This window comes from Berghia stephanieae, chromosome 14 (genome assembly GCF_034508935.2).
Source record: "Berghia stephanieae isolate SIO BIC M18660-M18661 chromosome 14, UCSD_Bste_1.3, whole genome shotgun sequence".
NCBI classification, from domain to species: Eukaryota; Metazoa; Mollusca; class Gastropoda; order Nudibranchia; family Aeolidiidae; genus Berghia; species Berghia stephanieae.
The window spans coordinates 460,524-478,231 of NC_088373.1; the positions used below are offsets into that span (position 1 = coordinate 460,524).

A 17,708-nucleotide genomic window follows, 5' to 3' on the forward strand; every position below is an offset into this window, starting at 1 on the left:
TTTAACATTGATGTGACTCCGCCTAGACAACTATTATTCAATTTGTGTCTCTTACAAGTCCGAAGCCTGGATAAAGAAGGAAGGTTGTGTGTAGGGCTAGTAACCCCACCACGTCAAAATTAACAACAACAACAAAAAAGAAGAAAATTGCATGTTACAGAAACACCAACGAAAAACCAAAATATCTTACTCAACCAGGGAGAGGAAGAGACTTTTATTAAGAGGTCAAGACTTTGTCTGTATTGTTCCCATACGAAGCCTCTCCATTTTCACTCTTTCGTCAGTATTAAGAGATCCATGACGTCTGACAATGAAAGCCAAAACGGAAGCTGTTATGCCGAATCCCCTTCTCTCGAGCAGGAAAGCAATTCGAATTGCTACTTGGAATGTTAGAATCAATCATTGAGTACAGACGATACCAGTTATTTTGCATTTTATTTTATTTGTTTTCCACGTTAATTTGTGTATTGTTGTGCTGCGCTGATGAAGGGTTTGTACCCGAAACGTCCATTGTCTGTTTTGTTCCCATACGACGCCTCTCCATTTTCACTCTTTCGTTAGTATTTGGAATGTTCTATGTTCGAAACTGGGCGACAACAAACAATTCACGCAAACATTAGGTATCCTTATGTCTATTATGTACTTTCATTTTCGGTTTTAAACTACCGACAAGAGACTCCTGCAGAAGTAAAAGAAATAACAAAGAATAGATTTCTGATACTTCTCTGGGACATCTGGGAAATATTGAAGAGCAGAAGAAAAAGAAAGCTTCACTGAATAGCAGTCAGACAAGAGGTCCTATTTTGTAAAATATGGGAACAGGAAAACATCCCTAAAGAATGGAAGGAAATAATCCTCATCAAACTCGCTCTCTCTCTCACGGCGAATTACCAAGGCACTACATCAGAAGATACAGACCTGTCTGAGTTCCTGTCTGCGACAAATGTACAGTGTTAGATGGCCTGAAAAAAATTAGCAATGATGAACTGTGGAAGAAAGCAAAACAGGAGACTTTCAGTGTGATAATCACCAGTATCACTACTACTACAACGACCACTACCACATCATCATCACTACCACTACTAGTACAACCACCACATCATCATATTTAACAAGTAAGAAGATGAGCTTAAACAGCAGTAGTAGGAAAGGTAGATCTGGCAGTGCCAGTACTAGTAGTGGCAGTAGTAGGAAAGAAAGCCCTGCACCGATGAGTACAAATAAGGCAAAATCAAAAGCTGAGACTGAGACTTGCGGAAAATGTGAATATGTATGCAAAGAGATTGAGAAATGCTTACAGTGCGAGCTCTGTGACCAGTGGTTTCATACTTTGTGCAAAAAGATAGATGATGACACCTATCAACTGTTGAAGAAAGACTCAGAAAAAGAATGTCCGCTGCTGCATTACTACTGCTCTAAGTCCTGCAACAAAGTGGCCTCAAAGTTCTTGGGCAATTTCATGCAGCTTGAAAAGGAAGTAGATAAACTCAGGAAAGAAGTAGAAGATGTTGATAAAAGTGTGAATATCATTCAAAAAGGTGAATTCACAGAGGAGACGATAGAAACAGTGAAATCAACAGCAAAGGATGAGATAGAGGCCTACCCTAGGTCTGAGGCGAATGAGATTAAGGAGCGACTCAAGAGAAGTACAGAAGAAAAGTCAGATAGAGTAAGACAAGATAAAATGAATTGAGGAAAATTAATGAAACTGAGGAGAAGAAGCAGGCAATGGTGAAAAAGAACCTTGAATTAGAAGAAGAGAGAAATGAAAGGGCTAAGAGAGTGAAGAATGTAATTATGTACGGCATACCAGAAGCAAAAGATGGCGACAACAAAGAAGACATAAGAAAAGCCCAAATGGTACTCAAAGAGTTGCAGGTTCATGGAGACAAAGACAGCCCAAACCCTATAGAGCAAGTGATCAGATTGGGCAGAAGAGAAGATAGACCAAGACCCATGAAAATAAGTCTGATGTCAACGGATCAGCGTAACACTGCTCTTAGGAACAGCAAACAGTTGAAGGACCATAAACGGGAATGCTTACAGAAGGTGTTTATTGGAGCTGACCAAACAATTATGCAAAGAGAGCAGGCCAAGGAATTAAGAGAGGAGCTGAAGAGAAGACGAGAAGCAGGGGAAGATGTGGTCATATATAGGAAAAGGGTCATCTTCAGGGAAAAGTTTAGTGAACAAATAAGAAAGAGAGACAGCGATGTTGGAGGAAATGACTGGGACTGGGACGAGGAATGACTATATTGGAAACGTGTCAGTCCAATTGCCCAAAATGTTTCTGAGCAAGGATTCGAAGACAACAAGAAAATTCAGAAAAGAGAAGTACCGGTAAATGATAAGGAGGGACAGCACGTGAGTATGAAAAATACTCTGAAGTTCATGTACACGAACGCAGACAATGTGATGAATAAGAGAGAGGAGCTAAAGGCTATGGCAGAAGAAGAAGATCCAGATGTGATAGCAATAACAGAAGCTAAGCCAAAGAATGCAACAACACACCCGACCATAGCAGAGTTAGGTATTGAGGGATACACTATAATAGCTAGCAGAGATTTTGAAACTTCCGGCAGAGAAGTATACTTATTGGTGAGGGAGAACCTCAAGGTTAAAGCCATAGAGGAACTCACAGATCACGACTTTAAGGAGAGCCCTTGGTGCTCGATTGGAGTAACTGGACAAAGTCAGATACTAGTAGGAGTGATTTATAGGAGCCCAAATAGCACAGGAGAAAATAATGAGAGAATGTTGGAGATGATAAGGAGAGCATCACTAAAAAAGCATTCAGAGATAATTATTATGGGAGACTTCAACATGCCGGAACTGGAGTGGAAAGGGATGGACGAACCAAAAGAGGGAAGCCTTGAGGAAAGTTTCATAGAAACCATTGAAGATTGCTACCTACAACAGATAATAAAAGAACCCACAAGACAGAGAAAAAACCAGAAGCCCAACGTATTGGACTTGATATTGATGGGGGAAGAAAATGACATTATCGACCTAAGACTGAGCCACCCACTGGGAAAAAGCGACCATGCGACCATATTCCTAAAACAGAGGGCGACATCAGGGACTGTAGATGAAAAACTGACACTCAGATATAGGAAGGCTGATCTAGAGAGTATGAAAGAGGAACTAGGGCATATCAAATGGGAGGAAATACTAATCGAGGACACCGTAGGAAACAACTGGAGTAGATTTACCAGAGTACTTAACCAATGCTTCGAGAAAAAAACATCCCGAAAAGCAGAGGGAACCGGGTTGGGAGAAGAAAGCAACCTTGGATGACGCAGGAAGTGAGAGAGGCATTACGGAAGAAGAAGGCAGTAAATAGAAGATACTCTAGAAGCAAAAAGGAAGAGGATTGGGACAAATACAAAAGAGTGAGAAACGCAACTACTAAAATAGTCCGACACGCGCATCGAAAGTATGAGAACAAGATAGCAGAGGAAACGAAAGAAAATCCTAAGGTATTCTGGAGTTATGTAAACAGTAAAATGAAGACAAGACAGGGAACCTGTGACATAAAAAAAGAAGATGGCACTTGGGCATCTGAAGATGAAGACAAGGCAGAGGTGCTAAATCTCTTCTTTGCAAGTGTCTTTACAGTGGAGAACCAGAAAAACTTGCCAGATATTGCTAAAAGAAGTAATATAGATACTACACAATGGCCGATTACTGAAGAGAGAGTAATGAAGAGACTACAAAACCTAAAGGAGAGTAAATCACCTGTCCCTGACAAACTTCATCCTTACATTCTAAAAAAACTTAGCAGAGCAGCTAGTAGAACCCCTAACCAAGATATTTAACCAGTCGATGAAAGAAGGAAGACTACCAAGGGAATGGAAAGATGCTAACGTCACAGCCATATTCAAGAAGGGAGACAGAAAAAATCCAGAAAACTGCAGACCAGTGAGCCTGACATATGTCGTCTGCAAGCTCATGGAACAGCTGATTAGAGAAGAAATGGTTGATCATATGACCAAGAACAAACTATTCAGCAAAGATCAACATGGTTTCATGGCGGGAAGGTCTACAGTATCAAACCTACTTGAAACAATGGATGACTGGACGAGAGACCTGGAATTAGGTAACAATTTAGATGTCATATACCTCGACTTCAGAAAGGCATTTGACAAAGTTCCACACTGGCGCCTAATCAGGATATTGGAACAGTATCAAATTAATGATCAGACAGTCAAATGGGTCCGAGATTTCCTCAAAGATAGAAGACAAAAAGTGATAGTGAATGGAACAGCATCAACGGAGAGACTGGTAACAAGTGGAGTTCCGTAAGGAAGTGTAATGGGACCAGTTCTCTTCCTGATTTATATCAATGACTTCCAGACAATCTATCATCTAAATGTAAAATCTTTGCCGATGATACTAAGCTCTATGGAGTAGCTAATACAGAAGAAGAAAGAAACACCTTACAACAAAATTTGAAAAAGCTTGAAGAATGGTCCGAAATATGGCAGATGGAGTTCAATGTAGATAAATGTGCAGTTGTTCACCTAGGAAAAAACAACAGAGAAGCAAACTATATAATGAAAGAAAAAACCCTGCAGAAATCCAATGGGGAAAAAGACCTAGGAGTATTTTTTGATAGGAAGCTAAACTTCAAGAAGCAAATTCAAGATGTTCAATCTAAGGCTAGTAAAACACTCGGAACAGTGAAAAGAAATTTCAAGAATCTGAAAACAAAACACATGACTACCATCTACAAGACTATGGTTAGATCAAAGCTGGAATATGCTAACTGCATATGGTATCCGAAGTTTAAAGGAGACAAAGACTGTTTGGAAAGAGTGCAAAGGAGAGCAACAAAACTTATCACACACCTGAAAGACAAAACCTACTGTGAGAGATTGAAAGAATTAAATCTCCCGACCTTAGATTACAGGAGAAGAAGGGGAGATATGATCCAAACATATAAAATAGTAAAGGGAATAGACAGGGTAGAGGCAGGATTTCTTAAACCAAACAAGAACATTCAGACACGAGGAAACAGCAAGAAACTGGAAAAAGAACGTTTTAAAACAAATGAAAGAAGGAACTTTTTTTCATCTAGAATTGTAAGTAACTGGAATAAACTGCAAGAAACCACAGTATCAGCAAAAAAATTGAATAAATTCAAAGCAGAGTTGGAGATAAGCAACACCCTAGGAAACAAGTTCAAATATAAAAATTGGTCCAATCATTAATAGATGAGGAGGAGCGAAGGAGACTACACCAAGTCTAAAAGCTCTATACAGAGGTATCCAGAGGTATCCAGGAAGGTATAATCCAGCGCAGGAAATGAAGATGGGTTGGGCACACGCTCAGGAAGTGACCGAACAACATCAACCGACAGGCCCTTACATGGAATCAGCAAGGAAAGAGAAGATGGGAAAGGCCCAGAAGCACATGGGGGAGATCAGTAACAGAAGAGCTGAAGAAGATTGGCATGAACAGGAATGAAATGGAGAAAACGGCCCAGAGCAGAATGAGATGGAGGATGACAGTTGACGGCCTAAGCTCCATAGGGAGCCCAAGAAATAAAAGTTAAGTAACTTTAATACTGTTATAATGGACAATATTTTGCGTTTGTTTGAGAGTATTTCCATTACATCAATGCGTCCATAACGATTTGGGTTATCAGACCTGCAAATAACTACATGTCGCTCTAGATCCAAATATCTTACTATCTTGCTTACTCTTAGTCATTAAGAATGGCAAGGTGAATGTATAGTCACGCGTGTCACTATTTTCGTAATGACTTTTTAAAAAAAATTAGAATTCTTTTAGAATATTTTCCCCCGAATCTAGGCAGTTCATTTTTTAAATATTTTTTTTAGTTTATCAAAATGAGTTTACCAAAGGGTCAAAGTCAGTTGTGTTTGGTCATGCGATGTTTTATTTGGTCGCTTTTGAAGTAAAAAATGGCTATTAAAAAAACTGGCCATCTGGCAAAGATCCTTTCAACCGAAAAATGACGGAGAGGGCAGTGGCCGTTGGCCGTGGGTGGGACTTGGGACGCGGGAGGGTTTAAGCTGTCCAAAACCACGACAGCCACAGTATTAGGTTTTAAATGCCTATTTGTTTTAGATCTTCAAGTCCTGTTGAGTCTAAAGCCAATACGCCATTGACAATGTCTCTACTTGCTCGTGTCATGTTTTACCCATCCCTGGCGTACACTGTGGCAATGAACAAAGTTACAACAAGAAAATGGTATGACCGAGTAGATGACACTGTTCTGATTGGAGCTTTACCGTTAAAACAAATCGCCAAGCAGGTGTGTTTCTCTAAATTTGCTGCATAGATTTTAAATATTTTGTGTAACTAGAGGCAGAGGGCAGAAAAAGTAAAAGTGTCCAAGTATAGGAACGTATTTATCGCTGTGTTTCATCAATGTGTTCCAGTTTGTTGTGAATTGTTCTCATGCTGGGTAACCTTGACCTTGGGTGTCATGGTGAGTTCCATTCACTGTTGTGTGTTGTTTCTTCCCGTGAGTTTGTGACGTCACAAGGGGATATAAAAACGGGGTTGCCTTCATTTTCTAAGCTCTTTTTTTTTTACTACGAAACGGGTAATGGATATTTGATTGAAATTCAAGTGTTGACTCTGTTTCTTGTACTTTGTACCAGACGAATATACCCGGACTAATCGCGTAACGACCCACTCATGTGGAGATACATGCCTTTTGCATATTATTTATTTATTTTATTTTTCATCGTGAATGAGATGTAAAAGTCTATTCACGACATAAGTGACTAACTTGGCTAGTCACTAAGGTAGTAGAATGGTCTATCTAGGTAGATATCTGTAGTCTACAGACTACAGAGGCTAGTCTGGAGTCCAGAGTTTGCAGTTTGATTTAAAAAAAAAAATTGATTTTAATTTTGTATTTTTTTTCCAGAGACATAGTGGCGGGAGGCCTTCTGAAAGCTACATGCCCGGTATTTTTTTTTTTTTTTTTTATAATGTCAATAATGTTCTGTAGGGGCTTTGGGAAGGGGGGGGGGGGGGCTTTAAAAAGGAAAATAAAAGTTTCCCCCCTCCCAAATCCTCTACTAGAACACTATTGTTTAAAAAAAAAAAGAATACTGGGGATGTAGGAGCTTTCGGAAGGCCTCCCATAGTGGTTTTAAAAACCATTTAATATGATTATGATCCCTTACTTCTTGATCTAGGATAAACAGTTCCCAGGGTGAGAATAGAAAACCATTCAAGCTCTCACCTGGGGTGAGAAAAGAAAAAGCCAATCTCTCACCTTGGGTGAGAATAGAGGTAGTCGCATCTTCTCGCTATTCTCATCCGGTTTTAACCAACAGATAGGATTAGCCTAGCTGCCGCCCCTTCTCGCTATTCTCACCAAGTGTTACTAGCTGTCGCCACTTTTCGCTATGGCTGTGCAGCTATTCTGACTCAGATTCCAATGCTCATGTGCAATCCATCAATTATTCAGACTCAGTGTGAGTAGTCTTCCGTGGCAGTATAGTTTTTGCCTTTTAAAAAAAAAAAAATTTTGATTGATACAGTCCACTCTGGATAATCGCAACTCGGTTAATCGCAACATTTCCCAAGAAACGGAATTAATTCTATATAAAAGTCACTGGTTAATTGCAACAAACTTCGGTTAATCGCAACAAATTTTCGACCTCAAAATGGGTAAATTCAAGAAATCAATTTCATCATGGGTGAAATCATGACGGGTTAAAGAATCGAGAGTGAGCGTGATTTAATGCTACAATAGTGTGTCACCACCTTATTAGAGACATGGGAAGGCAGGGCTTTGCAGTATGGGTTTGTGATGTCATCTGTGGCCATTAAATAGGAGGCGAGGGGGCTGGGCATTATCTGGACAACAGGCAGACAATGACAGCTGTAAGGAGAGACTGAACGATATCCTTTGTTTTGGGATTGACTGTGCATTGTGACCAACAAGTTTTTGAGAGCTCTCTCACATCACGGCTAATCTCTTTGACTCTTACAAATGAACAAAAGAGTGAAAGTTAATCCAATCTGAATAAGACGTCGACTTGCATCAAAGCTGCTTTTGCTTAACAAAATCTAAAAAGGAATGCCATATAGTTTTCATTTCAATCATATTGCTCAGTCTGTGATGGACTAAGAACAATTTTTACAACAACTGGTTTGAGTTTACCATATTTGTGTAAAATGTTGTAATAGTAGACAGGACATTCAACTTCGGTTAATCGCAACATTTTCGCTGATCCCAAGCTGTTGCGATTATCCGGAGTAGACTGTAATTGCTTAAAAATTTATGCAAATAAAAATTTACTATATTGTAGTAAAGTTGCAGTATATTGCTTTTAGTCAAAATTAATAGTTATAGAAAAGAATTCATTTCCTGTAAATGTAACTATAAGTATCAGATGCTAAAACTATTCTAATTTATAAATGTGTTTTTTGATGCTAATTCTATTTCAGCTTATTGAGGAAGAAAACATCAAAGCAGTCCTGTCTATGAATGAAAACTATGAGCTAAAACTTACCAAGTCTTCAAAGGTTTGTTTGTTTGTTTGTTTTGTTTTGTTTTTTTAAATCATTCCATTTTTATTTTGAAATTGAAATGATTAAAATGCAGGGCAGATTTTATTTACACCACTCAGACGGCGGATTTTATTGACACCACTCAGACGGCAGGTTTATGTGCAGACCTGCCAACCGTCCCCGATTGTCTGGGACAGTCCCGGAGTTCAAATTTTGGGGAAAAGCAAAGAAACAATATATAAAGAAATAAACATTTAAATACGATTAATTTTTTTCCTGCAAAATTTTAATCTACCAGTCGTTCGTTGCTGAAGTCTTTGATCGATTTTCTATATTGTTTGTAATACTTATGCCTTAGCTTATTTTCATTTTCTGTTGGCCTGAACTTAGAAACGGTTATATAGACTTGTACAATGTCAGACAATCATCAGATTTCTGACTGTATCACTACAATTTCTGCTCTTTCCATTCTCATTTCGCACTCTTGTGTAAGTGTATTCACTTCAAACAGACACACTCTGTGTTCCATGAAGATAGTTTTTTTGGATGCCACTTTTAGTGGTTTTTTAGAGCCTTTAGGCCTATGGAGCTGGAGTTCATCCCGCTTTCTAAAACATGAAACTGACAATAGCAATTGCTTGCTATCCTTTGGATAGGATGCTAGGCTACCGCAAAGTACTCTCCACCAGATCTAAAAGACCCAGCTACCTAATCACTGCTGGGTGGACACTCGTGATGTCACCTGGGATCGATCTCAATTCCTTTGCGTTTGAATCGAGTACTCTATCAACTCGGCTATAGGTCCAGCTATGAATCTTGCTTTTTATGTTGATTCAGATTTTTCTTTTAGATTTAAAAGAAGGAATTTATACCTGGGTGGGGTTCCTGATCTCTCACAGTGGGCAGGGAGGCATTTATTGTGTCTTCTATCCCCCTATATCTGTTTTCCAACATGCTCTCTGTCTTTGTCTTGGGATGAGATTACTTGGTTTTGTCCTGGCCCTGGCCGGATACCCTAGTTGGGAGGGAAACAGTCAAATGTACAGTTAGAGTTTTGGGAGATGATTTTATTTTAGTCTTGTAAATCATCTCTCTCTTATGCACTTTATTATGTATTGTTTACATATAATACATGATTTGTAAGCATTTGAGTGTGTTCCTCTCAGTGGGGACCTGTGCTTGTGTCTGGATGAGACTTTTAGGTGATCTCAAACTAAGTACTTTGATAATGCGCTCTTGGAATCTACACCTATTCCCTATTTGAACCAATTGCCCTTTGTCTTCCTTTTCTTAGGTGCTTTATTTGTAATTCTTGAACTTTTTAATATCCCATTTTTTCCCTTTTTACTGGTGCTGATATAACCATTAATGTGTTGCAAGTGCTGTAAAACTTAAAATAAAATCATCAAGGAATTTATACAGATGCTACATTTGTTATCTGTGGCTGATTTAACTTACTAAATCTTTCTTATTCCTACAGGAGTGGGAAAGTTTTGGAGTGGATCATCTACAGTTGAGTACTGTAGATTTGGTGGGGACGCCGTCATTAGAAAAGATAGGGAAAGGAGTGAATTTCATCATGTCTCATCGCGATGCGGGAGAAAAGGTCTATGTCCATTGTAAAGCTGGCAGGACAAGGAGTGCCACCGTTGTCTTGTGTTATCTCATCAAGGTAAGTAACGGTTTGGTTTAACACGGGTAGTCCCAAAAGCTCGCTTGGTGGAGCTCTCACATACTTGCCTACTTTTCGGATGGTCTAAAATTATAACAAAATTTGGTGACAATTACCGGCTTTGGTTTCACCGCTGTTTGGTCACAGTGTTGAAGGAAAAGGTGTTTTTTTTTCTGAAGTTACTTTAGTGTGAAGCAGTGATGATAATCTTCTACAGAATTCCGTGATTTTAGGATCTGGTTTGCTGTGTCAAACATTTTTCTCAGATAAAAGCTCAAGTGGTGGATCCGTGGAATATCACCTTCATGTCTTGTGTCATATTTTGACACCTGTGCTCAGTTGCATGAATTTTGGTGACACTCCCATTTTTGGCGTCAGTCTAGACAAACTGGTGCCAGATGTCAAAAGTGAGACAAGGCAATTGATGGTCAAAAAGGATGGGGATGGGGGAGGGGGTAAATGAGTCTAGATTTTATTTGTAAGTAGGTCAAAAGATACTTATTGTACCTTCCCCCAATTCGAAAAAAAGCCCCATCAATTAAAGCCACTCTCTCTTCCTCTCTCTCTCTCTCTCTCTCTCTCTCTCTCTCTCTCTCTCTCTATCTCTCTCTCTCTATCCCTTTCTCTCTCTCTCTTTCTCTCTCTCTCTTCTCTTCTCTCTCTCTTCTCTCTCTCTCTCTCTCTCTCCCTCTCTCTCTCTCCCTCTCTCTCTCCCTTCTCTCTCCTCTCTCTCTCTCTCTCTCTCTCTCTCTCTCTCTCTCTCTCTCTCTCTCTCTCTCTCTCTTCCTCTTCCTCTTTCTTTTTCACTCTCCCTCTCTTTCACTCTTTCTTTGTCCCTCTCTCTCTTTCTATCTTTTCCTTATCCATCTATCTCTCTCAACCATTCTTCTATATCCATCTTCATGTTGACTTTATAAACGTCATCTGGTTATAGAGAGATGTTACTAATCTGTTACAATGTACAATTAGTAACATAGCTAAATCAATTGCTGATGCGTAATACAAGGCGTCAACAAACGAAATGTTTTTCCTATTATAGGTTGTTTTTTTTTTTTGGCTTGTTTAGTATTACTGCAGTTTTACAATTTATTACTGATTGATTTTGTGTTGCTTTCTGACTTTGTTGAAATATGTATGCAGGTATCTCCTCATCTCACAAGCAAGGGTCTGGTTTTGGATGAGGGTGCAGTTGTAGTTGTAGAAATGATGATTATATAATACATGAAAATCGTCTATTATAAATTATAAATTATACCCCGTGTGGTGTATTGAGCATTGTTGGAAATTGAATTACATATTTCATAGGTTCCTCTTTCTAGCGTTCTTTTTTTAAGAAGCAACCGAGCCGTTTGAGAATTTTCTCAGATAAACAAGTTTTCTATTTATAGCTCACTATTCCAAGATGGCTGCCGGTCACATGATGTGACCTTGAAATCAAGCCCAATATAACATTGGGTTAAGGGCATAGGTGGTGGGTCAAATGTTATTTTGTTGTTTCTTGTTTTATTCTAGAATTTTACAGCTATAGTAACATTTGTTATATTTTTATTCCTTTTTTTTCATCTGCAATTCAGCGACACGGCTGGGATCCAGAGACAGCATATTCATATCTTAAAGAATGTCGGCATCAAGTGTGGGTGAGAGAGAAACAGATGGAGACGGTGAGAGCCTTCCATGAAGGGTGTCATCCCAGTAGACCTACCCGTTGAGGTTTGATGAATTAGCTCCGATTTGTCTTGAGGAGAAAGAAAGAAGAAATACAAGCAAAAAACAACAGCCAAGAGACTGACATCAAATTACAGTATAGTAATGTATTGAAAATCATTAACTGATGTCTCCATGAATACGATCATATTTTACACTTTTGTACAACATATAGTTGCTTTCATGATGTTATTGTAGCTTCACATTGGGAAAAATATTCTTAGAATGGACGGTGTGATATATGTAATATGGTCATAGTGGGTACCACAAGTAAAAAAAATTCAATTGGTTTAAATGTCACTTATGTTGGTGTAACCAAACAGAGCTTGGGAAAACACGAACACAGCTGCTTATTTCATCAAATTCGAAAAAAAATTTAGGACGTTTATGACATTTCAAATATTGTTCGGTCCATAATGAGAATTTACACCGAGCCATGTTCAGAAAGAAAATTATTCAAAATAACTATTTAGAGTAATTACATACAATTTGCAAAACTGTAACAGTGCCTGTGAGAACCTTTGACATTTATTACATTTCTGATTTTGAAGAGGGGGTCATAATCAGGGTCACCACTCTGAGGCTGTTGACTTGTGTATCCCGACTGTGGAAATACCTGCTCAAGTTTTTAAATCAGTTGATAGTTATGATCGAACTGACATAGGGGTCCCTATGTATTTTATTTTATCCTCCGACCAGTAGCACCGCAGACGAGGAATATTCCGAATTCCGAAAACGATTTGAATTCCCAAAAATGCTCGTAGTTCATCCAGTGTCGTCTCATACTATGCTGAGATTGCTGATGTCTCCATACACTGCTCAGCATAGCGGTTAGGCTCTTCGACTAGGGTGCTGATGAGGGCAAGGGGAAACATGAGAAAAATATAATCCAAGGGATGAGCTGATGGTGTTAAGGCATGTCGTGGTCCAGAGTTAAGAATGAAATTTGTTATGAACACGTCTGAACATTCTTCAGACCATGTTGCATCTAAGAGAGGAAGTTCTGGTTGAGAAGCAACATTGTATCTGTTAAATAATGATATGGACGTCAGTGTAGTTCGTTTGATAAGAAGTTTATTGGACTGAAGATAGGATAGATGCTCGCCATGGAGTTATCGAGTAAGAGAGAGAGATAGCTGTAGTATCGATTACCTTTCATACTGACATAGTCGGTAATCGCATTCATGCTCACATTCATACTAACTACATCAACATCCTTTCTTTTTTCAAGATTATTTTGTCATTCAATTGATTCCTCCACGGCCTGTTGTCGGCTGTTGAATATGAAGCGCTCATAGCATTCATTTGTTTTGCCAATACAGAAAGATTCAAATTGAGATGTTATGTCATCAAGGGTGCGATGATCTTCATCAGTTGTAAATTTGAATCCATCATAAACATTCATAGCTTCTCTGCCGATGCAGGTGAGGAGAGTCGCTATGCGTATCCGTTGTTGTCCATTATCAAGTCCAGTTGCAATTTCATAGTTTCGCCAATCTCGTTTGAAGTGTCTCCAGTTAGTGGCGATATTTCCTTCCATATTGAGAGGTCTCGGTGGCGGAATCGACTTGTTCGTCGAGTCATTCCTACTGGAACTCGCACTACGATTTGAAGCCATAGTTGAGATTGCTGCAAATCAAGGGATATAATCATAAAATATGACCTCCAGTTTGACGGGTTTTCGGTAGAGTCGTCTTCTAGTATTTTATTGGGTTGCGCCCCTTGTAACAGTAACTTCGTATTGTTTGTTGGCTATCGATAACAGGTCATGTACACTATAAATAACACATATGAGGCTTAACTCATCTGATTTATAGGTTTATATAGTTCACTGTACTGTTCACAATAACAAGAAGAATTCCACCGCTGTCACCATGTTAAATAATGATATGGACGTCAGTGTAGTTCGTTTGATAAGAAGTTTATTGGACTGAAGATAGGATAGATGCTCGCCATGGAGTTATCGAGTAAGAGAGAGAGATAGCTGTAGTATCGATTACCTTTCATACTGACATAGTCGGTAATCGCATTCATGCTCACATTCATACTAACTACATCAACAGTGTCCGTTTTGAATCAAAATAAAAATTGGTAGATTGAAAAAATGAGTGAAATGAGTAATAATACAAATCTAAATGAGAGCGACAGAGAGAGAGTGTGTGTGTGTGTATGGGATCCAGGATAAATACGAAAAAGAAAGTAAGTAAAATTTAAAATGCAATACGTGGACAGCAGCAACACTGTTAAAAAACGGAGTGATTGGGCATGTCACGGTAGCAAGATCGTACCTACATCTCAGATCAAGACACAAATTACTCCTAAATATACTGTCCCCGCGGAATTATGCCATTTTTTGGGCAATATTGTGCCAAAGAAAAGGCAAATTATGCCATAAAATCGACATTATGCCAAAAACCCGACATGTATGCATGTTCTTGCGTGATTTTGTAACCCCCAAAACCTAATTTTCACAATAAATATGAATTCTTATAGGTTTAAAAGCTACATTAAGTTGTTTGGTTTCATTAAAAACAACTAAAAAGCAGAAATATATACCAGACTACTTGACAATGTAGAAGTACACTATTTTAAAGAACATTGATTTTAACCCTTAGCATGCTACACCAACCTAGCGTGTTAAGAATGGGTTAATTAGAAAATGTCACCTAAAATAGCTAACGTTTACATGGTCAAATGATGAGGGGGAAAAAACAAACCAAGATACACATGACAATGATAAATAAAAAGAAACGAAATTCCAACAATATTTTATTTTTTTACTCTAGTAATAATAATAATAATAATAATAATAATAATAATAGTTGTAATAATGAGTTCAAGGACACGCCGGTATGCTATCATAAGCATCATTGCCGCCATCATCATCATTATCATCATCATGAGCAATAGTAGTATTAGTAGTAGTATAGTAGTAATAGTAGTAGTGATAGTCGTAGTAGTAGTAATGTAGTTGTAGTAGTAGTAGTGTAGTAGAAGTAGTAGGTGTTGATGTTATTGTAGTAGTGTAACAGTAGTAGTAGTAGGAGGAGGAGCCGTAGTAGTAGTCGTAGTGGGAATTATTTAGCTTTTTTACTGAGGGATGCGGAGTTGGATGTGGAGGGACAGAATATATTTTTTAAAAGTAATAACTGAATAAACTAGCTTCATGTAAATATATGTTTCCATATTATAGTATATTCATTCGTAGAACAGGGAGTGTTATCTCTTTCATTTATCACATCAAACTTGCCCTCACACTCCCATTGTGCTGGGTCAGCCAACCGTTCAGCTGTGACATAGTCACAAGTTCTGACACTAAAGGAAAGAAAGAAATAAAGTAAAATTTTAAGAATTTAAAAAAAAATTACTATGTCTATCTTCAATTTCAATTTCATTGTCCAGATTCATAATCCTGTTCTACGAGGCTGTGGACCATAGCTCTTGTCAAGTGTCTGTCCAGGTCTGGACTTGGCAACTACAACTACCCATAGTTGGTTCAGCCAACCATTCAGCTGTGACATAGTCACAAGTACAACACAAAAGGTTTTTTTGTTTGTTTCTTGTTTGTGTTTAGGTAGGGTCTCTCTTGGTTCCTTGGTTTTTGGGTTTGTCTTTTTTACTTGACTCATTTGGGCTTTTTTTTAATACCCTCTTTAAGTCAGTCTATGGCTTGTGGCAATGCTATGCATTCGTTTGATTGATTGGTCGGCATCACTGACTATATCCATAGTTTACTTTTTCCCCATATCTCTTTATTACATTTTTCTCAGACAAATTATAATTATAGGCGTAGTATCAAAGCTAATGTTCTTAATTTTTATATGTTAGTGGTAGTTGAATAAAACTATCTTTGTTCATGCTCATTTTAATACATTTTTACCAATTTTGAAAAGTAACAAAATTCTCTAGGATTAGTGAGTTAATAATAAGACCAAACAACAAATATTTCAAGGTTCAACATCTGACAACTGGACCTTAAATTTATCTTGATTTTCATCGTTACTTCACAATTCCGACAACAGGTCAATATCTATGGGTGTCAACCATTGACATCTCTGTCAACCAATCAGGGAAGGGAGGGATGATGGACACAAATCGAATCAGTTGGATCTTTCCACTATCTATACTATAATATACCATCAGTTGATCTTTTCTGATTATAGAATACATTGATTTCATGATGACCTTGAATTGTCTGCTTATGAGTTAAATATACTATACTGGGTGGGGTTCCTGACCTCCCATAGTGGCCAGGGAGGTACATACTGTGTCTTCTATCCCCTTATATCTGTTTTCCAACATGTTTTCTGTTTGTCTCGGAATGAGATTACTTGGTTATGTCCTGGCCCTGGCCGGAATCCTAGCTGGGAGGGAAACAGTCAAATGCATAGTTATTGTTTTGGGAGATGATATTTTTTTCCTTGTAAATCATCTCTGTTATGTATTATTATTGTTATTTTGAATGTGTAATGTAAGCATTTGAGTGTGTTCCTCTTTGTTGGATTTTGTGCTTGTGTCTGGATGAGACTTATAGATGATCTCAAACTAAGTACATTGATAGTGTGCTCTTGGAATCTACATCTGATCCCTATTTGTTCTCAGTTCCCCTTTGTCTTACTATTTCTTGGGTGCTTTAATTGTAATTCTAGAACTTTTTACTATCCCATTTTCTTCCTTTTTAGTGGCGCTGATATAACCAAAATGTGTTGCAAGCACCGTAAAACCCTTAAAAGCAAAAACAAAACAAATATACTATATTTGTGTGATTTTGTATTTGCAAAATGTGTGTGCGTGTGTGTTAGAAAAAAGCGAGAGAGAGAGAGAGTATGTATGTGGGTGGGTGGGTGTGTATGTGTGTGTGGGCGTATGTGAATATAACTTTACTCACTACCTAAGAAATGAAAACCGATAAGGGGAAGGGAAACAGAGTGGAAGGGAAGGGGAAGGGAGAGGCAATTTATCCCCTAATAATATTCCACTTTAACTCTCTACACATTATATACCCAGACCAAAACAAATCAAAACTAATATATTAAATGATGATGATGATGATATTTATTATTTTTATTATTATTATTATTGTTGTTATTATTATTATTATTATTATTATTATTATTATTATTATTATTATTATTATTATTATTATTATTATTATTATTATCGATGTGCTTATTTGACAAGTATAATATAACTATGATTTTCCTCGAGATGCCGCCTGACTATGTGATGATTTTTTGATAATAAATTGAATAAATAAATGACATCAAAAACTAATGTGACTGTTGTTTGTTTGTTTTTTTTTTTGTTTTTTTTTTTTTGCAGGCTAGTGATATTCTGGGGGACTAGGTGGGGGTCTGGGGTCTTTAGACCTCCCATGGTGGGCAGGAGGTCTTTTGCTGTGTCTTCTATACCCATGTTTTCCAACTTGCTTTCTGTCTTTGTTATGGAATGGGATTACTTGGTTTTGTCCTGACACTTGAGGGGATCCCGACCTCCCATAGTGGACAGGGAAGTACATACTGTGACTTATATCCCCAATATCTGTTTTCCAACTTGCTTTCTGTCTTTGTCTTGGAATGAGATTACTTGGTTTTGTCCTGGCCCTGGCCTGAGTCCTAGCTGGGAGGGAAACAGTCAAATGCACAGTTATTGTTTTGGAAGATGATATTTTTTTTTCCTTGTAAATCATCTCTCTGTTATGTATTATTATATTTGTTATTTTTAATGTATAACTTAAGCATTTGAGTGTGTTCCTCTTTGTTGGATTATGTGCTTGTGTCCGGATGAGTCTTTTGGTGATCTCAAACTAAGTACCGTACATTGATGG

The 17,708-nt window shown here is 38.0% G+C and overlaps 1 protein-coding gene across 4 annotated transcripts; it reads left to right on the forward strand.

Moving 5' to 3' along the window:
- The first annotated feature begins 5,971 nt into the window (after window positions 1–5,971).
- LOC144959415 (phosphatidylglycerophosphatase and protein-tyrosine phosphatase 1-like) lies at window positions 5,972–17,155 on the forward strand. 4 transcript variants are annotated; one of them, XR_013642621.1, is made up of 5 exons: window positions 5,997–6,283; window positions 8,443–8,520; window positions 9,986–10,177; window positions 11,752–11,988; window positions 15,284–17,155. XR_013642621.1 is itself a non-coding variant. In XM_078891994.1 (4 exons), the coding sequence occupies exons 1-4, from the start codon at window positions 6,080–6,082 to the stop codon at window positions 11,884–11,886; spliced, it is 609 nt and encodes a 202-aa protein (XP_078748120.1). In that variant the 5' UTR covers window positions 5,972–6,079; the 3' UTR covers window positions 11,887–14,632. The 4 variants fall into 4 exon arrangements, 1 of the variants encoding a protein (XP_078748120.1); XR_013642622.1 differs by having other exon boundaries at window positions 11,752–11,983; XR_013642623.1 differs by having other exon boundaries at window positions 11,752–11,978.
- The last annotated feature ends 553 nt before the right edge of the window (window positions 17,156–17,708 follow it).

Excerpts from the sequence above, each read along its gene's own strand:
- LOC144959415 (XM_078891994.1), top strand. The coding sequence starts at position 6,080 with ATGCCTATTTGTTTTAGATCTTCAAGTCCTGTTGAGTCTAAAGCCAAT. Across the intron at positions 6,284-8,442 it reads TAAAACAAATCGCCAAGCAG|CTTATTGAGGAAGAAAACAT; the intron begins GTGTGTTTCTCT and ends ATTCTATTTCAG. Across the intron at positions 10,178-11,751 it reads TCTTGTGTTATCTCATCAAG|CGACACGGCTGGGATCCAGA; the intron begins GTAAGTAACGGT and ends TCTGCAATTCAG.